The sequence below is a fragment of the Delphinus delphis genome, chromosome 15 (assembly GCF_949987515.2).
Source record: "Delphinus delphis chromosome 15, mDelDel1.2, whole genome shotgun sequence".
NCBI lineage: Eukaryota > Metazoa > Chordata > Mammalia > Artiodactyla > Delphinidae > Delphinus > Delphinus delphis.
Genome location: NC_082697.1, coordinates 14630357 through 14653886, shown reverse-complemented (window position 1 = coordinate 14653886; position 23530 = coordinate 14630357). Strand labels below are relative to the sequence as shown.

The 23530-nt window shown below is 49.0% G+C and overlaps 4 protein-coding genes across 6 annotated transcripts; 2 read left to right on the top strand and 2 right to left on the bottom strand.

The window, feature by feature from the left end:
* The first annotated feature begins 200 nt into the window (after window positions 1–200).
* Window positions 201–14485, top strand: ZSWIM3 (zinc finger SWIM-type containing 3). 2 transcript variants are annotated; one of them, XM_060032683.1, is made up of 2 exons: window positions 201–454; window positions 12061–14485. In XM_060032683.1, the coding sequence occupies exons 1-2, from the start codon at window positions 381–383 to the stop codon at window positions 13982–13984; spliced, it is 1998 nt and encodes a 665-aa protein (XP_059888666.1). In that variant the 5' UTR covers window positions 201–380; the 3' UTR covers window positions 13985–14485. The 2 variants fall into 2 exon arrangements, with proteins under 2 accessions (XP_059888666.1, XP_059888665.1); XM_060032682.1 differs by having other exon boundaries at window positions 201–535.
* A 2072-nt stretch (window positions 14486–16557) lies between these two features.
* Window positions 16558–18912, top strand: ZSWIM1 (zinc finger SWIM-type containing 1). The gene has a single exon (XM_060032680.1). It carries the CDS (start codon window positions 16669–16671, stop codon window positions 18055–18057), a length of 1389 nt encoding a protein of 462 aa, XP_059888663.1. The 5' UTR covers window positions 16558–16668; the 3' UTR covers window positions 18058–18912.
* A 384-nt stretch (window positions 18913–19296) lies between these two features.
* SPATA25 (spermatogenesis associated 25) lies at window positions 19297–20562 on the bottom strand. The gene is made up of 2 exons (XM_060032679.1): window positions 20458–20562; window positions 19297–20067 (listed from the first exon to the last, which is right to left on the bottom strand). The coding sequence occupies exons 1-2, from the start codon at window positions 20510–20512 to the stop codon at window positions 19556–19558; spliced, it is 567 nt and encodes a 188-aa protein (XP_059888662.1). The 5' UTR covers window positions 20513–20562; the 3' UTR covers window positions 19297–19555.
* An 872-nt stretch (window positions 20563–21434) lies between these two features.
* Window positions 21435–23514, bottom strand: NEURL2 (neuralized E3 ubiquitin protein ligase 2). Of its 2 annotated transcripts, none has more exons than XM_060030719.1 (2): window positions 22489–23469; window positions 21435–21680 (listed from the first exon to the last, which is right to left on the bottom strand). In XM_060030719.1, exons 1-2 carry the CDS (start codon window positions 23228–23230, stop codon window positions 21565–21567), a joined length of 858 nt encoding a protein of 285 aa, XP_059886702.1. In that variant the 5' UTR covers window positions 23231–23469; the 3' UTR covers window positions 21435–21564. The 2 variants fall into 2 exon arrangements, with proteins under 2 accessions (XP_059886702.1, XP_059886703.1); XM_060030720.2 differs by having other exon boundaries at window positions 21444–21680; window positions 22502–23514.
* Window positions 23515–23530: the final 16 nt, after the last annotated feature.

Below are 23530 nucleotides of genomic sequence, written 5' to 3'. Positions count from 1 at the left end.
GGATGCAGGTTATGATTGGTCGGTGTTCCTGTCAGTCTTCGGGTGAGTGGGCCCACCTGCTCTCTAGCGATTGGAGAAGATGAGTGCCAGTCCGGGGAACCCGTGTGTGATTGGATGTGACAGTGAGGGGGCGGAGCCCCGGGACTGGATAATAAGGGCTGAGTGTCATTTCCCCTCTGTCGAGAGAGCAAAGACGCCCCCGAACCTGCGGTAACCCTCTCAGGCCGAGGGCTTCTCCTGAGCTCCGTTAACAGGCCACCCAATAGGGGCCCACCGTTAAGGCGTCCTGGGCCCACGCCAGCCGGTAGACCCTCAGAGGTGACCTCTGACCCCTGGTGTTTATCTTGGTGCAGCCCCTGGTGTGGGCAGAGGGGGCGGCCATGGAGCTAGGCAGCTGCTTCAAGACCTACGAGGACTTCAAGGAGTGCTTCAGCGCCTACAAAAAGGAGAACAGGTGCTCCTTCATTCTCAGGGACTGCGTCTCCGTCCGCTTCCACAACCTCAACCACGGCACCTCCATCCGCGAGGACATCCTGTAAGGGGGGGGCGGGGGCGGGGCAGGAGGGTGGGGAGGAGGCCGGATGGTCCCCAGGAGGGCGGCCTGGAGGAGGAGGGAGTGCAGCTGGGCCCCTGTCTCTTTGAGGATGCCACAGGCACTTATTGAGCACCTGCTGTGTGCCTGGTGAAAAGCGCAAAAGCTCCATAGGCATCGCTTTTTGATCCCCCGCTTCACCTTCCCTCACTCACGCCTTCATTCACAGCTTTTATGGAATCCATAATAGCTGCAGTTTGTCCCATTTTTTGAGCACCTACCGTATCCCAGACACAAAGTATGGCCTTCACAAATAGATAAAAACGCCTTGGCGAGAATTTTCTTCATCAGTCTTCTCTTTACAAAGCAGTAACACTGGTCATTTATTGGGTAGTTTGTTCATTCATTCATTCATTTGTTCGTTCTGTAAATGGTTCTTGAGCTCCTGAGATTTACAACCTTTTTTCAAACACTTCCCGTGTCCCAGGCAGCGTTCTCTATTCTGTATGCTTTACCCCACAGGACTGTATTGAAAATTATAGGCAAATGTTATTTTTTCCATTTGGAAGATGAGGAAAGAAGCTTGGAGGCTAAGCTAAGGGTTGAAAACTCAATTGCCTTAAGGACTCAGGTGAAACATCCCAGTGTAAGAAAATTTAACTTTAACTATACAAAAAGGAATGATGAAATAACCAACACCAGGTGTTTGTGCTAGGGAGAACAGAAGTGTGAACTGGGCAAAATGGCGAGCAGGCCAATTAACTCCAGCTGGTGGCTGCCATGTGAAAATGAAGATCCAGTGTTCCCAGATTTGGGACAAGTGGAGTCAGCAATCCAGGCTTTATGCGAATGTGTCCACTTTTTTAAAAAATCAATTCAAATGTAATCACACACTCTATAGGCCAGCTCAGTGCGTCAAAGTGTATCTGAGTTTGAGACCTCTGGGTTGAGGCATTTGGCCAAAGCTCACTCTCTAAGCAGGCAGGCTGTGTTTTTTTCCCCTACTCTGAAGTCCAGTGTTGTGCTGGGTACAGCTAACATAAAGATGAATAAGTAACTAAACCTGCCCTCAAAGAGCTTGAGGTGGCATAGAGTTGGACTTAGGTAAACCAACTAGTATGTGATAAATGCTTTAAAAGAGATGTGCAGAAGAAGTGGCAGATGCCTGGGAAGAAAGGGAAAGGCTTCGCACTGGAAGTAATGGTTTCTGCTGGGTTGTGAATGAAGGCACAGGGCTAGTGTAGAAGTTCAATGGTTAATATCAAGTATCACAGAGGGGTTTGACCAGAAGGAGCTGTGGAGCGAGGGCACAGATCCGTCAAAGAAGGTGGCATGTTGGAGAAATAGTGTGGGATGCCATGCTTGACAGGAGGCTGTGTCAGTTGCAGTTTATGTAAAAGGTCTGTAAGTACCATTGTGAGGTGTTTGGACTTTGATCTCTGCCGGTAGCATCCTTCTAAGCAGCCAAAGAATACCAAAAAATGCCCTGCTTTCAAACTGCTTACAGTCCGGATAAAGTGCAGTAGCCTCCCGTTGCCCTCATGATTAAGTCCAGGACTGTTACTAAGCTGGCTGGCCAGACCATCTGACCCTTCTGACCTCCCCATCTTGCACCATGTGCTCCATCTACACCGGGTCGTACTCCACATTCAGCTCCTGTCCCAAGCCCACAGCTTCCTGGTCCTTGCACTTACGACATCTGCTGGTTAGAATAACCTTGCCCATCCACTTATCTTAGCTCCCTTTTCCTCAAACATTAGTTGTTTTTATACTATCCTCTCTGTACTATATATCCTGAACTACAATTTACTTAACATTTTTCTTGAAATTCTTCTAATATTCAAAGAAGCTTTAGAACCAATCTAAGCAATAATATATAAGAAGTAACAGTATAGTGGCAAAAGGATAGTATATATTTCTAAATAACTATTAAATATTCTTGTATAATCTGAGGTCATTTTGGGCTACTTGTGGAAAACTCTGTCTTAGCTAATTGTTACTTTTCCTTCAGTTATTAGCATAATTTCCAGGAAGCCTTTCTTAACTCCCTGAAGATTAGGTTAGATGCTCCTACTCTATGTTCTGACAGCGCCTGTTACAGTTATTTGCACATCGTTAAGGAGCACAGTTTACAGAGGTTTCCCTGGTTTGCTGAGCTCTTCCAGGGATGGACTCTGGTTTACTATTTTTTGCATTCTCACTGATTAACACCATGCTGCTTGCATAGAATCTAGTCCAGACACCTCATAATCACGCGTAAACACCCTTCAGGTGGATGGTTTCCAGGGTCTAGCACAGGCCTTGTCCTATAGCAGGCCTTAAGTAACTGTTGAATGAATGAGTCATCAAGTGTTAAATGTGTAATTCAGCGGAACTGGTGCTGCAGGGACTCAGAGAAAAATCACAGTGGGCTAGGGAAGCAAGTGAGAAAGGGAGACTTGAGCTGGGCTCCATAGATGGGGAGGTGTCAGGCGGTGTATTTGCTGCTCTAACAAATTATCACAAACATAGTGGTTTTAACAACACAAATTTAGTATCTTACTGTTCTGTAGGTTAGAAGTCAGGCACAGATCTGACTGGGTTAAAACCAAGGTGTCAGCAGAGCTGCATTTCTTTCTGTAGTCCCTAGAGGAGAATCTGTTTCCGAGTCGTTTCCAGCTTCTAGAAGCTGCCCACACTCATGGTCCCCTGCCTCCATCTTCAAAGCCAACAGTGGTTGGTGGAGTCCTCACATCACATCACTCTGACCCTGCTTCGTCCCATCTCCCTCTCTGGCTCCCCTTCTGCCTCCCTCTTCCATTTTTTTAGGACCCTGTGCAGATAATCTAGGATAATTTACCTTTAAAAAATCAGCTAATTAGCAACCTTGATTCCATCTGCAATCTTAATTCCCCTTTGCCATGTAACCTAACATATTCACAGGTTTTAGAGATTAGGAAGTAGACGTCTTTTGGGGGACCATTCTGCCTATCACAGGAAGGTTAACATCCTGGATGGAGAAATCGTGTGTGAGCTAGTGCAGATATTAATATTGCTGTACTTAGAAGGCAGTGAGGAGACCTGCTTGGCTGGAAGGAAGATTTATGCTGGAGCAGTGCGAAAGAGAATGGAAGGGACTCAGCTAACAGATTAGAGGTTCGGATTGGTTTTGTTTTTGCAGGCTGAACAATTTAATAAATGAATTTGTTTTTGAGTGGTCAATATAGTCATTTAATTTTTTAAAAATTTCACATTACATCAAAGGGTCTAAAAGTCAGTGTCCCTTCCACTGTGTTATCTAGAGACAACGGCTATTATCTTCCTGAGATACCCGTGAGCCTGAACAAACATATCTCTTTTTTTTTAATTTAATTTTATTTATTATTTTATACAGTAGGTTCTTATTTGTTATCCATTTTATACATATTAGTGTATATATGTCAATCCCAATCTCCCAATTCATCCCACCACCACCACCACCCCCTGCCACTTTTCCCCCTTGGTGTCCATACATTTGTTCTCTACATCTGTGTCTCAATTTCTGCCCTGCAAACTGGTTCATCTGTACCATTTTTCTAGGTTCCACATATATGCGTTGATATACGATATTTGTTTTTCTTTTTCTGACTTACTTCACTCTGTATGACAGTCTCTAGATCCCTCCACGTCTCTACAAATGACCCAATTTCGTTCCTTTTTATGGCTGAGTAATATTCCATTGTATATATGTAGCACATCTTCTTTATCCATTCGTCTTTCGATGGGCATTTAGGTTGCTTCCATGACCTGGCTATTGTAAATAGTGCTGCAGTGAACATTGTGGTGCCTGTGTCTTTTTGAATTATGGTTTTCTCAGGGTAGTATGCCCAGTAGTGGGATTGCTGGGTCATATGGTAATTCTATTTTTAGTTTTTTAAGGAACCTCCATACTGTTCTCCATAGTGGCTGTGTCAATTTATATTCCCACCAACAGTGCAAGAGGGTTCCCTTTTCTCCACACCCTCTCCAGCATTTGTTGTTTGTAGATTTTCTGATGATGCCCATTCTAACTGGTGTGAGGTGATACCTCATTGTAGTTTTGATTTGCATTTCTCTAATAATTAGTGGTGCTGAGCAGCTTTTCATGTGCTTCCTGGCCATCTGTATGTCTTCTTTGGAGAAATGTCTATTTAGGTCTTCTGCCCATTTTTTGATTGGGTTGTTTGCTTTTTTAATATTGAGCTGCATGAGCTGAACAAACATATCTTGTGTGTACATATGTATCCTTTTTTTTTTGCGGTACGCAGGCCTCTCACTGTTGTGGCCTCTCCTGTTGCGGAGCACAGGCTCCAGATGCTCAGGCTCAGCAGCCATGGCTCACGGGCCCAGCCTCTCCGTGGCATGTGAGATCTTCCTGGACCGGGGCACGAACCCGTGTCCCCTGCATTGGCAGGCGGACTCTCAACCACTGCGCCACCAGGGGAGCTCCATCCTTTTTTTTTTTAACACGAGTGGCTGCATACTATTTATACACATCATTCTGCACCTTTGCTTTTCTCACTTGTCAGCATATTTTGGAGATTACTCTACATCACTTATTACATTGTATGAGCCCTTTAATTCATTGATTTTACCAATCGTTAACTGAAAACTTTCTCCATGCTAGTGTCTGAGACACAGTGTTGAAAAGATAAATTGAGTCCCTGCCCTCATGGAGCTTCCCCTCCAGCCAGGGAGACAAATATTAAACTCTAATCACAGAAATAATGATTTCTTTAAAATAGTAGTAAAAGGGAATTCCTGGCGGTCCAGTGGTTAGACCTCAATGAAGAGTAGCCCCTGCTCACGGCAGCTAGAGAAAGCCTATGCACAGCAACAAAGACCCAACACAGCCAGAAATTAAAAAAAAAAAAAAAATATGTATATATATATATATATATATATATATATATATATATATATATAAGAACCAAAAAAAAAAAAAAGACAGGCTTTAACTCTGACCTTGGGCAAGACTTTTAATCTCCATGACACAGTTTCATCCTCTGTAGAATGAGAAGGATGTGGTGAAGATTAAATACATGCAGTTGCTGAAGCATAGCGCTCAGTAAATATTTGCCAAAGTCATAACTGGAGTACATGATGGAAAGTAGTAGGTTTTTTTTTTTCTTAAATAAATAAATATTTATTTATTTATTTAGGCTGTCCCGCGTCTTAGTTGCGGCATGCAGGATCTTCGTTGTAGCATGCGGGCTTATGTGCGGCATGCGGGATCTAGTTCCCCGACCAGGGATGGAACCCGGGCCCCCTGCATGGGGTGTGCAGTCTTACCCACTGGATCACCAGGGAAGCCCCAGTATTTTTTTTTAAATTTAATTAATTAATTAATTTGGCTGCGTTGGGTCTTCGTTGCTGCGCGTGGGCTTTCTCTAGTTGTGGCGAGCGGGGGCTATTCTTTGTTGCAGTGTACAGACTTCTCATTGCGTTGGCTTCTCTTGTTGCGGAGCATGGGCTCTAGGCACGCGGGCTTCAGTAGTTGTGGCTCACGGGCTCAGTAGTTGTGGCGCATGGGCTTAGTTGCTCTGCAGCATGTGAGATCTTCCCGGGGCAGGGTTTGAACCCGTGTCCCCTGCATTGGCAGGCAGATTCTTTTTTAAAAAATAAATTTTATTTTATTTTATTTTATTTATCATTTTTGGCTGCGTTGGGTCTTCGTTGCTGCCTGCGGGCTTTCTCCAGTTGCGGTGAGCGGGGGCTACTCTTCCTTGCGGTGCATGGGCTTCTCATTGCGGTGGCTTCTCTTGTTGCGGAGCACGGACTCTAGGCGCATGGGCTTCAGTAGTTGTGGCTCGCGGGCTGTAGAGTGCAGCCTCAGTAGTTGTGGCGCACGGGCTTAGTTGCTCCGTGGCATGTGGGATCTTCCCGGACCAGCGATTGAACCCGTATCCCCTGCATTGGCAGGCGGATTCTTAACCACTGCGCTACCAGGGAAGTCCCTGGCAGGCGGATTCTTAACCGCTGCACCACCAGGGAAGTTCAAGCCCCGGTATTTTTAAGCTGCACCACCAGGGAAGTTCAAGCCCCGGTACTTTTAAGAGTCAGAAAAATGTGTTGTGGGAGGTACTACTAAATGACCCAAAGTCCCAATCGACTGGGAGATTCTGTGATTTTATGCCCAGTTTCCCTTCCCATATTTTTACATAAGGCTGTTGTGTTTTTCTTTTTGTTATGTCTTTGGGGGATTGCTAGTCTTCAAACCGTGAAGTATTCCAATGTCTCTCTCCATTGCTGTTCAGTTTAATAACTACCTTTTTTGAATACTTTTTTGGAACATGTTCTAGACACTCTGCTGAGAGCTTTACAGACATTGTTTTGTTTAATCCTCATCACACTCTTTGAACTAAGCCATTGTTATCTGAGTTTTCATTTTTCCATGTATCACTAATCACAAGGCTCCGTAGGAAAGCACAAATCTTGCTAACAAACTAGCCACTTTAAAAATTAGTCACTACTTAGTCATTCCTTCCTGCTTATCCTACCGGTTCCATCAACATCTATGGTAGTGAGTTTTTGGCAAGTGAATAGATGTGGTAAACATAAGGATTATAAAATGCAAATAAAACTGATTGCAAACTGAAATTGCATGTCTTCCAAGAGCTGTAGGACTTGGTGAAGTCCCTGAAAGTAATGATAGAGAAATCCTTACATCACCTGCAGCCTTATGCCAGTTGACAAATGGAAAGGGAAATCAGCAGGACAATGATATGTACAGACGTGAAAAGCAAAGGATTTGCATAGTAAAAAATTAAATTAGGCCCTTGGCAAACGTGATAAAGCCCAGGAATATTTTGGTAAAATTGACCCTTACATATTGCAAAAGTAAGACAGGAAATAAAGTATCGGAGTGTTTGGGGGAGATATACCAAGAAAAAAAAAAGTTGATGCTTTAAGTGGTTCTTTGATTATTCTAAGAATTGGCAGATAGCTGCCATTATAACTTAAATTTCATTAAATATAATATTTTCATAATTTTCATCTCATTTTTTTAAAGATTGCTCAAATCTTTTTTTCCCACTAATTTCCTGTGAAATGTGGTTTCTGGCGAGGTTTTTTTTGGCTGTAATTAACCAAAAACCCTGACTCAAAATGCATTATTTCTTAGCCCAGAGAAGGTGATTGTTTCAGCGGCCCAGGCTTTTCCCGTCTTTCCACTCTGCCATCCTCAGGTCTCAGCGTTGCCCTCAGGATGGCTCGCCACATGGCACAAATGTAAGAGTCACATCCAGAGGCAAAAGCCTGCCTGGGTTTCCTGCACATTTCCTATCATGTTTCTTTGTGCAGAATTGGGCCAGTATCCATGGCCATTCCTAACGAGATTACCTTAATTCGCTTAGAGTAGCCCCGAAGCACTTAGCTATGTGGGAGAGGAATGGCAACCTGAATATAATTGGCCTTCAGTTAGGAAGGAAGGAAGGAGGGGGCTAAGGAATGTTGGGTTGGCCACCAACCAATCCTGCTACAGCCTTTTTTTGTTTTTAATTGAAGAATAGTTGATGTACAATATTATATAAGTTACAGGTGTACAGTATAGTGATTTACAATTTTCAAAGGTTTTACTCCTTTTATACTTATTATAAAATATTGGCTATATTCCCTATGTTGTACAATATATCCTTGTACCACTTAATCCCCTACCCCCTATATTTTCCCTCCCCGCTTCCCTCTCCCCACTGTTAACCACTAGTCTGTTCCCTTTGTCTGTGAATCTACTTCTTTTTTGTTATATTCACTAGTTTGTTGTATTTTTTAGATTCCACATATAAGTGATATCATACAGTAGTTATCTTTCTCTGTCTGCCACAGCCTTTTAAATGAATCCACTTTTAGTGGTACTGATTATTCTTGGATCAGGTACTGATTATTCGTAGATCAGTACTCTTGTTATTTCTATATTTATAGATAAGAATTGGAGGCTGAGAGGAAGTGAAGTGACTTGTCCAAGTTCACATAGCTAAGTGGTAAAGCTGGAATATAAACTCAGATCTTCTGGTTCCAGATTCTTGTTCGTAACTCAGGTTATGTTGTCTAAAATGGCTTGACTCCACCTGTAAAAATTCTGTTCGTTGCTCAAGGTGCAATTTACATGCAACAAGGACACAAATCTTATGTGAAATTAATCAAAAGCTTTAGATCTGTTCCAATCCCTATAGTCAGGGTAAATCACTCTTTATTCAATTATAGGTATATTGCTTGTACCTCTATTTAACCATTCACTTAGTTTTGGCTTTACTGGCCATCTGTGTAATAATCTCTCTGCTCACTAGACTTTGAGAGTAGAGACTACCTAATTTGTCTCTGTAGCCTTCTGAGCAACTAGTATAGTGTTTGGTACATAGTAGGACTTAGTAAATGTTTGAAATTAAACAAAGGACTTGTCCAAAGTTATAGTTAGTAATAGTGCTGGGATAGAAGCCAAGTCACCTGACAGAACTCTCCCAGTGGTCTTCCTAATGTGCTACTCATGTTAAAAGGAGAATTTTCTGTGTCATGCAATCACTCATTTAATGTTCATTCAGGGTGTGTGTTCAGAGCACCTAGTCTGTGCCAGGTGCAGTGCCAGGCACTGGGAGTACACTGGGGGCACAGTCCAGGTAGAGGAAATAAACATGTACAGAGAACATTGAAAGGAAGCAAGACTGGCTGACTCCCTTCTTCCAGATCCTGGCTGAGCACACTTGGATGTAAGCACTAAGGGAGATTCAGAAAAGTATAAAACCCCATCCCTGTCTTGAAGAGAGTCTATGCTTTCACCTGGGAGATAGAAATAAATACAGATTAAAATTACTACAGTGCTCAAAGAATTCTTACAAAAGATTTGTGTATTTCACTGTGTGTATATTATACTCAATACCAGAGATTAAGGGAAGCAGGGGAATTCCCTGGCGGTCTGGTGGTTAGGACTTGGCACTTTCAGTGCTGAGGGCCCGGGTTCAATCCCTGGTCAGGGAACTAAGATCCTGCAAGCCGCATGGTGCAGCCAAAAAATTTAAAAGTTAAAATTAAAAAAGATTAAGGGAAGCAGGAAAAAATAACAGAGGCTTTAACCTAGTACCCTTTAAGTTTGACGTGCATGGTGCATGTCACGCACCAAACAAGGACAGTATGTTTAGAGATCTTTAAGGAAGTTATTGAACCTGAACAATCAAAGCATTGAGGGTCAAGTTGAGGAGGGTAAAAATGAGAATTCAGAGAGGGAGAAGTATTTTGAAAGAAGACAGGCAACATAATGGTTAACTACATAGACTGTAGCCAAGCAGGCTTAGTTCACATCCCAGGTCGTCCAGTTTTAGCTGGAGGATTAAATCCCAGATTCTCATCCTTGAGAAGCTCTTTAAGCCTGTTGCCTCATCTGTAAAATGTGGATGATAGAACCCTTTTCTTAGTGTAAAAGGATGCATGTAAGGGGCTTACATGTAGCCTGGCATATAATAATTCTTAATATGTGTAATAGTGGGAAGAAAGAATTTAAAAGACTTACCACACTGGATATAGACATGGAGAAGGAGGAATTAAAAAGAATGCCAATGTCTCCACCCTGGGAGGCGCAATCATTAATAGAACCAGGAAAGGTGGAAAGAGCTTTATGGTTGGCACTCACCAGTATCTTTTTTTTGGGAAAAAAAGATAGGTTAACAAGCATATACTGTGAACACGTGAAGTCAATATAAAGTTATGAGCTAAGATCTATGCTAAGATGTTGAGCCAGCAGAAGGGTAGGGCCCAATCTGAGGGCTTGGGGGAGGCATCCTAGGAAAGATGGTAGTTGCATGTAGTCCTGAAGGATGAGTTAGCTCTGAGATGAAGACAGATGGGTGGGGCATTCCAGACAGAAAGACAACCCGAGCAAAGGCATCGAGGTGAGACACAGTGTAGTGAACATGGGAAGTAGTAGACAGTTTGTCTTTCTAGGGTACAATAAAACAAGACAGTTGGGACAGTGGAAAACAGGCGGAAGAGTTAGGCAGAGGGTACACCGCGGTCACCCCTCTCTGGCCTTGCCGTGCTACTGGGCTGCTCCCTGAGCTGGGGACGGTGTTGCTGCCCTGGCACTGCGCACACCACACATGCAGGCATTTTCAGCCTCAGGCCCCTCCGCCCTGTTATTTCAGGCGTGACTTCCTATTTTTCTAAGCTTCCCCACAGGATGAGCAAACAGGACCAGCTGGACCAGAGTGTTTGGAAGGGAGTTGGTGAGATGCCCAGGCTGTGTCATGTCATGCCAGGGGCTGAGATTTTTCCCCCCTTCCCCTATCTTTGGGTTAGGACACTCTCTGAGGAGGCAGGGGTGTGACCCGTCCCGCCCACCTGTGGTCCCTGAGTCATTCATCCATCACATCTTTCACAAGCATCTGCTGAAGGAACAGCAGTGGTGTTAGGTGCTTGGAATACACTGAGGACTGACTTGCTCTTGCCACTTGAAAACAACCCCATCCAATTGGAAAGACACTGCATAAATGCCCAAGAAAAGGTCCCAAGGCTTAGGAGCTGTAGTAACAGTAGATGACTTTTATTTAGAATAAATGAAAGGCTGAACCAGGCTCTGGGCTAAATCTTATGTCTGTGGCTTATTTAATTTTCATAACAACCCTAATTAGTTTCATTTTATGATGAGGAGTTGTGCAGTTACTCTGCACACAGAGAGGTGAAGTGACTTGCCCAAGGTCAAACAGCTTCTGAGTGGTAGAGCCTGGATTCAAATCCAGAGCGTCAGCTTCCAGCATATCCACCGTTTAACCACTACCGCTACCCAGAAAATCTGCTAAGCCTTTTCCTTTAAATAAATGCTATGAATCTGAAGTAAGGAGCAATTACTGTGGCTTGAGGGCCTCCATAAAGGTTTCCTGGAGAAGGTGGGGCCTGATTTGGGCCTTGAAGCATGGGTTGAATGAGGATAGGAAGGGGAAAAGAGCAGATATTCAATTTAATTACTGTTCTCCTTTGAATCAGCACTTTCAGCCTAGAATGGAAAGCTAGCAGGATCCTAAAGGTCATCTAGCCCAGGGGTTCTCACTCTCTTAGGATGTGGACATTTTTCTTTAAGTCAGCGGTGACCCCAGATCCCAGATACACCCTAACCCCCGAGGCCTCTTTTATTTTTGCTGCCGAGAGGAGAAGGCAGAGGAGGCAATGGCTCCCTAAAGGCAGGAATGAAGGGGCCACTTTAAACAGTGAGTAACCAGCTCTGCTGCTGCCTCTTATCTATTTTCCCTTGTACCTTTGCCTCAGATCGAATTGTTGACAACTACAGATGGGAAAATGAGAGTAAATAAAAGGAGCTGGGGCTTAGAACTTCTGTAGATGAACATGAAGGGTGTTTTAGTTGGATGGGGTCTTGAAGAAAGACCTGAATACTTTGGGACTGGAGAGAAAATGTAAACCTTTCCTACTTCCTGTATTGCACTGTGGTCTCCCGGAAATGTATCAGCCGCTGTAAGTCCCTGCAGGGCGTTGACTTGTAAGAGAAAGGGGGTGGTCAGCACCTTTTTCATTTTCACCTCTGCCTTCCCTAGATATGTGCAGGTGAAATTTGTCTGTATTCGGACCCAGTCAAACAGGAAGAGAACAGCAGCGGCAGCTATGTGCCCAGCATACTTGCTCCTGCGGTACAATGAGAAACTGGATAGGCTGTTTATCAGTGAACTCAACACACAGCATATACACGTTGACTCCAAAACTGCGGGTCCTAGAGGAGACGCCACTGGCAAATCTCAGAAGAAACTCCAGCCTGCACAGCCCACGATCAACAAAGACCTTGGCACAGCTGAGAAGTCCCTGTTTGAGCCATCATTTTGCTTAGATAAGGTCCAAACACCCTCAAAGCCAGAGCAGGAGGGCATCACTCCTTCTGACCTGGCCAAGATAGCCAAAGTGATGAAGAACTTTCTTAAGGTGGATGTGGGTTCCATGGCCTCCTTTAGTGTGGGCAGCAGCCAAGACCTGGACAGGCTCAGCTTCCAGAGCAGCAAGATGAGCGACCTCTTCATCCGCTTCCCTGAGAATCTCTTGTTGCACCGGGTGGAGAATGCCCAGGGCCACATCCTCTACGCTTTCTTGGTGGAGAGCAAGGAACGAGAGGGGCGAGTGGTACACTTTGCGGTGCTCAAGTCCGAGACAGCCACCTCCGTGGCCAAGATGCTGAGTATCTTTACAGAGTTCAACTCAGATTGGCCCAAGGTCAAGGTGGTCTTCGTGGACCCGTCCTTCCCTCATCGAGCCATCCTGCAGGAGATCTTCCCTGCTGCCCGCATCCTCCTCTCCATCTATCACACGACCCGACTCTTGGAGAAGAAGTTGCATCGTAGTTCAGCAGATCCATCCTTTAAAAGGCTCATGAAAGAAGCCCTGCGGGAGGCCGTGTTTGTCACTTCTGAGGCCAGCCTGCAAAATCTCTGCCAGATGTCCCAAGTCTTGCTCAACGAGCAGCTCTTCAGCTTCCTTCAGGCCCACTGGTTCTCGTGTGAACTGCTGTGGTACATGCACGTCAGGAAGGGCCTGCACGCCTGTAACACCTACATGGACAGCCTGGACGTCGTCACCAGCAAGGTGTCGAGCCTCTTCCGGGAACAGCAGTCCCTGCTGGACTGCATCCTCCGCTTTGTGGATTACATAGACTTCTTTAACACCAAAGGCTTGAAGAACTTTCCCACTGCTCCCCCCAGGTTAAAGAGAGCCCGGTCAGCAAGCAAGGCACCAAAGTCCAAGAAGGCTTCTGGAATCTGTGGAGGGAGCTTCATCAGGCTGCCCATGCAAGAGGCACAGCCAGAGCTGCAGCAGGTGCGGGCGCCGCAGCAGCAGCCCCAGGGACAGCCCTCCCAGGGCGGCATGCTAGACTCCTTACTCCAGAGTGGCTCCGATCTGGCCTACAAGCTATGCCACAATGAGTGGGCGGTGGTACAGAACTCCACGCACCTGGTGGACGTGGCTGGCTGCTCCGTGGACGTGCAGCTGCTAGAGGACTCCCACCAGGCGAGCAAGGACGGCTGCAGCTGCAGCTGCTCCTTTCAACAGCGGTACCACCTGCCATGCCGGCACATTTTGGCGCTGCTGCACACCAGCCAGAGGCCCGTGGGCGAAGCCATGGTGTGCCGCCGGTGGCAGAAGAGGTACCAGCACCTCCTCGGGCCCAGCGGGGAGCTCCGGGACCCTGTCCTGATACCGAATGCAGGCCAGCCAGGGGAGAAAGGACGGAACGACATGATTCAGGACCTAAGCAGGGAGCTCGCGAACCTGCTGATGCAGAGCGAGGGACCAGAGCTGGAGGAGCGCTGTTCCACCTTGCGCAAGATTGTGGACATCTGGGCGGCCTCCTGCCAGCCTCCTGAGCCCAGTCAGCAGCTGGGGGACTTCAAGGATGTGGGCCGCCTCCCTTTCCTCTGGGGAAAGCAGGAGGAAGGGGAGGGACTCGCTCCTCCTGGAGCCACAATTCACGATTGAAGCACCTGCACTGGCGCAGTGGGCCACAGACCACTCTCCCTGGAAGTCTGAGAGCTCAAAGCAGGCAGGACATGCTAGGTGTCAGCGTTTTAACCAATGTCTTCCTAGGTAGGGTGAGGAAAATTGTTCCAACAGGAAGAAGAAGAGCCCCACTGTGTGACAGTCCTTTGAATCTACCCCTTTTCTGCCCTACCTTTGATTTTCCTCGGGAGCCTCATTCATTGTTCAAGGCCAAAGTTATCTCCATGCTGAAGGGTCGTCCCTCGTTCTCCCTCAACCCCTGAATTTAGATCTTATTCACTACATAGAGATGAAACCCTGCCCCAGGTTAGGGTGAGATAAAACGGACCTGACAGAAGAGCCTGGTTTCAGGGACGAAAGGAAGGAGGGTGATCCTTGGCTGTTGCTGCTCTTTACAAAGAATTTGTTATTTGTACCTATTTTTATTCATATTAAAGTTTTTGTTTTGTTTTTGCTTTTTAAATAAAATCAAAGAAGCAGGAGAAATGCGTTCTGCCTGAACAGGGAAGGAATCGGATGGGGGTTGTGGAACCAAATGGAGCCTGACACTTCAGATTCAATGAGTAGCAATCGGCCACTTACTTCACCCTCTTCCTGCAACAGAGCCTTCAACATTGATTTCAGGCTGCCTCATATTCTAGCAGGAAGAAGCCAAATAGATTGGGAGGGAAGAAACCTGGGTCTGAGACTTGACTGCCCTCAACTTGCTGGGAGACTGTGGGCAAGTCCCTAATTTCTTTGACCCCAGTTTCCTCATCTGTAAAAATTAGTGTGTTGGCCTGTTCTAATTCCAATTTACCCTCTAGATTCAATGCAGTTTTAAGCACCAACACAGGCTTTTGTTGTTGGTAGTTTGCAGTCTTAATCACCTAAAGCCTGGTAGCCACCCAGCTTTCCAAGAGCCATCTTCAGGGGAACCGAGGTCAAAAGATGACCTTAACAGTCACAGCGCTGTGCTGGAGCTCGCCAGCAAAATACTGGAGTGGGTTGGGCTGGGCAACACCGGAGTTCAGCTCTCTCAAGTGTGGGTCTCTTTAATTCCAAGAGTTGGGCCCCTTGACCCCTGTTGGAGAGGCGGAATTTGAGACCTGGCCCTCAGTTTCCCCATAAGGCAGAAGACACTGTACCATTCATTACATAGGCACCCCTTCCTACCCTCCTGGGGTTTTGTAATTTGACCAGAAAAGAAAAAAATCCGTGAAACACTGCCATTTATTTTTTCTTTTTTTGGCTTCGGAGGGAGTTTCCATAGTAACGCACACTTCCTGTGCTCTTCCCACACGTGAGGCTCCAAAGTTTCAGCCTCAGTGCTCAGACTCGCCAGGATGCTAGTGTCTTCAGGCTTTCATTGGTTGCCGCCAGCCGGGCCCCTCGTATCTCTGGTAACGGCACCCGCCCACGAGTCGTCGGGCTACGGTTGGTCGGAGCGCCAAAGACCGGAAGCAAATTCCTCAGGCCATTGGCCAGAGTCACGGCGAAGCTGGCGCCGCGGTTGGTGAGCCCAGAGGTCAGTCAGAGTCAGAGTCGGGGTCAAATAGGGAGAAATGGCGACGGAGCCAAGCTGTGGGTGAGTAATTTCTGAAGGGGTGGAGGTGTGAGGCAGCTGGTGACCGCAGTCACCATGACACAGCTCCCAAAGGGGTGGGAGGTTGACTTCTCTTCTGGCTCCGGCCAGACTCCGAATGGGAATGTCAGACATCCACATCCTCCCACCCGGGTTAGAGGTGAGAGGTCAGAGGCCACATCCTCTCTCTGTCTCTGGTTTGTGAACCTCAGGTACCGTGGAAAGCAGCCAGAATCCCGAGCCAAAGACTCAACTTCCAGCTACTTATAGAGTAATGGTGGGCACGTCACTTAACCTCTTTGAGCCTCAGTTTCTCATCTGTAAAATGGAGACGGTAACCCGGTTTGGGGGCTAAATAGAGGAAACGTGAACATAGTATTGCAGTTAATAGAGGGATTTACGTGGAGGGAGAAGAGACTATGAACATTTGTTAATCCTGTTTTATGGTTGAAGGGACTGAAGCTCAGAGAGGTCACTGACTTGCCGAAGATCACCCAGCAAGTTTGGGGCAATTGCAGTTCTCTTGTATATACCAGGACCAATGAAAGAATGGAGGCCAAGAAGTAATTTGTAAATATAAAGTGCAATACAAATATTTAAAATGCTCTTTAAGGGGGAAAAAAAAAAGGCAGCTCCGGCCTTCACACTCATTTAAATCTCATGGAACCAAATCCTTCCGTGCTGGCTTCTTATCAATTAGCTCTCAGCTCCAAGTCATCCTCCCACCACCCCCCAGAGAGGACTTCACTGGTTACTTTGGCTAAAGTATCCTTCCCTTCTCCAGCTTACTATTACCCTGTTTTGTGGTCTTCGTAAACTTCATTATCTGATATATCCTTGTTTGTTTACATGTTTATTGCATATCCCCCAGAACAGTGCTGATACACAGTATCAGCAATAAAATGTCTGGATGCGTAATTGAAGAGTCAAGCCCCTACTGTCTCCTTAAACCTCTGTTCCTCTCCATAGGCCCAGCTTTGGAGCGAGATCTGGGAACTGCAGTCCGGCCTCAAGCCTCAACTTAGTTGGAGCTTGAGAGAGAGTGAGAGCCTTCCATACGGCAGCCTCACAGAGCAGATATTTTGACCTTGGCATCTAGATGTCTCCCATCTCCCCCATGGCCCTGACAATGCTGAATGAGCTCCTGATTGAGGACCCAAGCCCACCTCTGCTGCTCTGTCAGCTTAGCAAGACTGCCCAGTTAGATGCCCTCAACTATCAAAGCTGCTTTATGCAGGGAGTCTTTGCCCATTTTCCTGAAATCTTATTTATCCACCGGACCTATAACCCAAGGGGCAAGGTGTTATATACCTTCCTGGTGGATGGACCTCGGGTGCAGCTGGAGGGTCATCTTGCCCGGGCAGTCTACTTCGCCATTCCTGCCAAGGAGGATGCTGAAGGCTTGGCCCAGATGCTCCAGGTATTCAAGAAGTTTAACCCAGCATGGGAGAGAGTCTGTACCATCCTGGTGGATCCCCACTTCCTCCTGCTGCCCACCCTCGCTATGGAGTTCCCCACAGCTGAGGTCCTGCTCTCAGCCTTCCACATCTGTAAGTTCTTCCAGGGCAAGTTCTATCAACTGTCCCTCGAACAGCCCGTGGAGAGGGTCCTCCTGACCTCCCTGCAGAGCACGATGTGCTCGGCCACAGCTGGAAACCTGAGGAAATTGTATACACTCCTGAGCACCTGCATCCCGCCGGCCCAGCTGCCGGAGCTCCACTCGCACTGGCTGCTCAATGACCGCATCTGGTTGGCCCACCGCTGGAGAAGCCGAGCGGAGAGCAGCCACTACTTCCAGGGCCTGGAGGTCACCGCCCACGTCCTCAGCCAGTTCTTCGGCACCACCCCATCTGTGGAAAAAGGCATGACTGCCCTGTTGCAATACCTGCAGCAGAACTCAGGAGACAAGGCGAGTTTCAGCCTGGGCCTGAGTCCCCTGAACAATCATCCCCCTTCGGATGGCAGCCCCGAAAGCCCCAAAGTGGAACAGTTGGTAGAAGCCCGCATCCAATACTCCCTTAATGCCATCTGCACGGGGCCGGCCGCCCAGCTCTGCCTGGGCGAGCTTGCCGTGGTCCAGAAATCCATGCACCTCATCGGCTCTGGTTCCGAAAAGGTGAACATACAGATCCTGGAGGACACCCATAGGGTGCAGCCCCAGACCCCGGCCAGCTGCAGCTGCTACTTTAACCAGGCCTTCCGTCTGCCCTGCCGCCACATCCTCACCATGCTCAGTGCCCACCGCCAGGTGCTCCAGCCAGACATGCTGCCAGCTGAGTGGACGGCAGGCTGCGCTGCCAGCCTCGGTGACATTGTGGGCAGCAAGTGGAGTGAGACCCTGGATAAGCACTTGGCCGTGGCACTCCTCACGGAGGAGGTGGGTCAGCTCCTGCAGCACTGCAGTCAGGAGGAGTTTGAACGGCGGTACAGCACCCTGCGCGAGCTGGCCGACAGCTGGATCGGCCCTTACGAGCAGGTCCAACTCTGATTACGCCCGACGCCCAGAGGTGCTCATCCGCAAAGTATGTGCTCACACCCCCCCTACACACACCCACACACACATTCACACAGTCGTACTTCCACGGGCCCTCCTTCCAGGGAAGAAGGACAAAGGTTTTCTCTTCCACTGCAGCCTGCTACCTACAATGTGTCTAGTTCCCTAAGACAGGAGGCGGCAAACCTTTCCCATAAAGGGCCCGCTAGTGAATATTCTAGACTTGCTGGCCACGTAGAGCCTCTGTTGTATATTCCTGGTTCTTTGTTTTTGTTGTGTGGGTTTTTTTTTTTTTTTCCCCTTTTTAACAACCTTTTCAAAAGGTAAAAACCGTTCTTAGCTCAAGGGCTTTATAAAAACAGGTAACCCCTGCTGTAAGATAAGGGATAAGACACTGAGTGGAGATCAAGGGTCGGGACTTGGTAACAGCTTCCCCAGTCATGAGCTGACACCTCACCCACAGAGGAAAAGGCCCCCAGAGGCAGCGGCTCAGCCAGGCTCCCAGCCTGACTGTCCCTCACCCTGCCCCATCCTGAGGTCATTAAAGTTGAATGTTGTCTGTTTTAGCATTTGTCTAGTTTTTTGTCTTGTAGAAAACAGTTTAGGAAATACTATGGAAAGAATAGACTTTGGAGTCTGACATTACATGCAAATCCTGGTATCTTCCCTGTCTGATTTTTGAGGGCTGGTGCTGCCTTTTACTAGCTATGTGACGTAAGTCACGTCACCTCTCTAAGCCTCAATTTGTTCATCTGTAAAAATGGAGATCCGCAGAGCACTGGTAAGATTAAAGGTTAAGTGGGCATGTAATGGGCCTGATGCCCAGTGGGTGCTCAAGTAAGAGTTAATTTTCCTTCCTTGCCTGTGGTCCTATCACCTGTCCTCAGCAGGGTGAGAAACAAAAGGCAAGAGGAAAAGTCACCTTGCCTAGGGCTTTGTACAAGAACTTTTGATCGAGTACCAAAACAGTAAAAAAAGAAGTCTCCATAGGGCTTCCCTGGTGGCGCAGTGGTTGAGAGTCCGCCTGCCGATGCAGGGGAAACGGGTTCGTGCCCCGGTCCGGGAGGATCCCACATGCCGCGGAGCGGCTGGGCCCGTGAGCCATGGCCGCTGGGCCTGTGCGTCCGGAGGCTGTGCTCCGCAACGGGTGAGGCCACAGCGGTGAGAGGCCCGCGTACCACAAAAAAAAAAAAAAAAAAAAAAAAGCCTCCACTCTCCAAGCAGGGCCTCCTACCTTGGTAATTTTTATTGTAACCAATCTGACAAGACCTATGGCATGGCTTAACGGTTTCTGGAAACTTCCTGGGGTCCGGCCCCTCATGGGCTGGTGTTTGTTAGAATGGCTCAAACCACCACCCTATCCGCATCCCTGCCATAGACACCCACCAACCCTGCCTGCCCAAAAACCATACGGAGAAGCCACCCTATGTGTCTGGTGCTATTTCATCCCGCTACAAGCAGGAGCCAGGAGGCTGGCCCCTCCGGGATCTCACTAGGGCCACCGTGCCCCCTCCACAGCCCCCGCTGGCTCCAGATGGGCCATCATGAAAGCTTGAGCTGCCCGGATCAGGTCCTCTTCCCGTAGGCCTGGGACAGGCACGGTGGGGATGCCAGCGATCATCATGGCCAAGGTAAGGATGCAGATGTCGGGCTGGGGCCCAGCCTCCTTCCCTCCTGTCTCAGAGGGCAGCCCACACAGCAGCAGGGGCCCAGGCCTGCTGGGGCTGCCCAGGTAGGGAGCTCTGCTTCTGGAGCAGCCATCCTCCCAGCCCAGGCGCTCCGGCTGCCTTGCGTGGGGGAATTTGTGGCAGTTCCGGCTGTACTCCTTCCGCTGCAGTGGCTCCCAGTGAGCCCCCCCAGGGCAGCCCCTGGCTTCTGGCACTTCAGGCACTGGTGTCGCCTGCTCAGCTTTCTGGCTCAGTGGGCCTTGTCCACCAGAGGCCACCACCACTGGCTCTACAGGACTATAGAGGCCAAGGGATGAGCCCAGAGAAGCCGCCCCACCTGCAGAGACAGGAATGGGATGGAATGTTATTCTTGGTCTCTTTGTGGAGGAGGCCCTGAGGGGCAGGGCATAGGAGCAGAGCTCTGGGATCAGGGGCAATTAAGACCAGCCCAAGAGGGCTGTCCAGTGGTTGGGAATTAGGTTTTACTCATAGCCACAGCCCCAGTCAGTCTCTAATGCAGACAGGTGATGGAGAAGTGTTTGCTGAATCAATGAATGAGCAAGTGGGTAGCTATTGGCAAGGACTTCTGGAATAGCTTTCTTCCAAGAGAACTGACTCCAGGTCCAGCCCAAAAATGCCCAGCAGAACCTCCACCTCCCCAGAGCCAGGAAGCAGGTTCTCAGGGGAAGTTGTGGTACACCCTCCAGTTCCAGGAGCCCCGCCTCACCTTGGCCGGAAGGCGGAAGACCTGGATGAGTTTGTGGAGACATGAAATAGGACATGGCTGCTCTGAAGCCCCTGTGTGTGAGGGAACAGTCATCTGCCTTCTGTCCTACCCTCTCCGCCCTTCTAGAATGTCACCTCATAGTCCCTCCCTTTTACACCTGGAACCCAGCTCACGGCATTGACCTGTTCATTCTAGAACGTGTACATGACAATGGATGGGATTAAAAGAGCACTGGACCAGGAACTGGGCATTCTAGGTTCTTGCCTTTACCTTGGGCAAGTCACCTGGACAGTTTTGTTCCTTGACATCCTCAGCTGTAAGATGCGGGTAATGACTGCCCACTACCTCACCAGAAGTTATGAGGGTCAAATAAGATCATTTGTATGGAAGCAAATGATCAGCGATACAATTCAAGGAGTCTGATGCTTTGTGCCCTGTAGGGTGAGAGAAGGAATACTCTGCATTCATTCATTTGCTCTGTGACCTTGGACAAACACATTCCCATCTGTGAAATGAAGTACTTGGTCTAGGGCACTGGTTCTCATCCCGAGCTGCACATTAGATGCTCTTGGAAGCTTTTAGAAATCCTGATGCCCAGACTTATCCCAGGGTCAATTAAATCATAATCCCAGTGAGCAGTATTTTTTCAAAGTTCCTCAAGTGGTTATAACATGTGCCAAACCTGAGACCTCTGTTCTAGGGAAATGCTTCTCAATCCTGGCTGCACCTTAGAATCTCTAGGGGAGCTTTTACAAAAACAATGTCTAGCCCTCATCCTTTCACAAATCAAATGAGAATCTCCAGAGATGGCATCTGGGGCACCAGCAATCTAAGTATCCCAGATAATGAGTAGCCAGGCTAGGAACCACTGGTCTAGGTGATGTCAAAATGCTCTCATTCTCTCGTCTACCCTGCTGACCCCCAGTGATTCTAAAAGAAGTGCCCCTCACAGGCTTCAGGGGCAAGGAGACCCTCCAAGGATCAGCATCAGCAACGACTGTGTTTATTTCCATCCTGGCTGGTATCAGTATGGCCAGCTTCAGGGCAGCCACACCTCTGGGGCCAGGATGCATTCACGTGGCCCTGCTCCAGGGTGGCTGCAGGCCTTCACTCATACTTGCAGAAATCCTTAAGTCCTTTGGGCAGGTGGAGCCCGTCAATGGCCAGCCGGTGCACCACACTCCTCTGGATCACTAGGCGGCACAGGGTCTGCAGGGACGGCACTGTGGAAAGAAGGTTGTCAAAGGCAAAAGGAACGGGAGGGTTGGGCCGAGGCTGAGACCTAGATCTAGGTCTTGGTCCCCTCTTTGTCGTTGACTTGGGCAAGTCCCTTCACTCTCCAGGCCCAGCCTGGCATGGGGCTATTCACAGGACTGAGATAAGCACCTCTTTCGCAACACTTTCCCAGTTCTGCAGCCCTATTTCCATTATAGCACCCATCCTGCTCCCTTCCCCCTCGCTTAGCAGCTTCTGGGGTCAGGGGTGGCATCTGATTTACCTGTGCAACCCCCAGCCTCCTGCACAGGCCCGACACAGAGAGGGTTCTCGTTCACTGTATTCGTAAAATGTCATCAGATGGATAAATAAAAGGCTTAACAGGGCTATCATGAACCAGACCTCAGGATTAAGAAGCTCTCACATGGGGTTTAAAAGTGATGCCTTTAAACTGGTATGCCCAAATCGATGAGCATTTGTCTAATAAAAGAGCACGTAATTCTCAAAGAGGACCAAAATCTAAAATCGGTGTAGAATTCATGCCCTAGGTTAATGCAGAAAATATTGCCAAAGCCAGAAAGGGAGTTGGAGGGCATCCTAATCAATCACAGCCAAGATGGGTAAATTGAGGCCCAGAGCCAGGGAAAGTGACTTGTCCAAGATCACAAGTAGAGGCAGAATCTGAAGTCAGATTCCCCAGCTTCTAAAATAATGCTGGACAAACCAAGGCCTTGCTACCTGTTTCAGGAGCCCTAGCAGGTTCCTGTCCCAACAGTAGGCCAGGAGGGGTCGCTGCCCAGGGTGTGGGATACCTACAGCCATACTCGACCTGGACCAGGCGCACGCTCTTGGTGGAGGCGAAGACGTCCACCACCGCGTAGAGGGGCTGGGCGGCTGGCAGCCCCCGGGCGCTGGGGCCCATGTCCTCGCCGTTGATGACGATATGCATGTCAGCCGTGCCGTCGGGGCGCGGGCAGAAGAGAACGCCCAGGCGGCTCCGACGTGCAGTCGGAGGCAGCATGTTCAGCTCATAGAGCTGGTCCAAGAGGTGGCTGTACAGCCCGGGACGGCTGCGGCCCACCAGGCGGTCGCGGGGAATGCGAAACTGCTCAATGCACAGATGCGGTTCCACCAGGAGGGCTGGGGGGCAGCTGGGGGCCAGCGCCTCCGCCTCCGGGCGGCCCTCCCGGGGCACGCGGTTGTGATGGCGCGTGATGGCGAAGACCCAGGTGTGGCCGAGGCTGACCAGGTCGGGCAGCGAAAACTCGGGCACGGCGGCCAGACTGGCGGGGTCCAGCGCAGTCAGGCCGAGGCGCAGGTGCCCGCACCAGCCCAGCTCTTTCTCCTCGATCTCCACCAGGAACACCTGGCCGGGGGCCAGCGGCTCGCGACTGAAGCACACGCCGTGGGCGAAGCTCTCCACGCGTGTGGCCCGCGTCCCGGAGGGGTCCACGCGGATGTTGGCACCGTGTACCGGGTGGAAGCGGGTGGGAGGGGGCTCGGGGCGCGCGGGGCCCCAGGGCGCACCCAATTCCACGGGGTCGGAGGCAGCAGCCATCTCCCAGCCATGAGGCAGGCCAGCGGGCGCCGGGGGCTATTTTGGGCAGCGGGCTCAGATGGTGACTGCGGGGGCACCATGTAAGGTACTTCCCCCCTGACTCCCTTCCCCGAGGCTCTGCCCAGGGGTCCTAGCGCCGCTGGCTCAGCCATCCCGCTTAGAACGGAGTCCCCGGGAGGCTGGGGGATCCTGGCCATCCACACCTGGGTCATCTGACCGCCGGCGCCCGGGATACAACCTGCGAGGCCTACGGACCTTCACCTTGTTTGACCGCCGCCGCCACCGCCCCCTCCGTCTTCC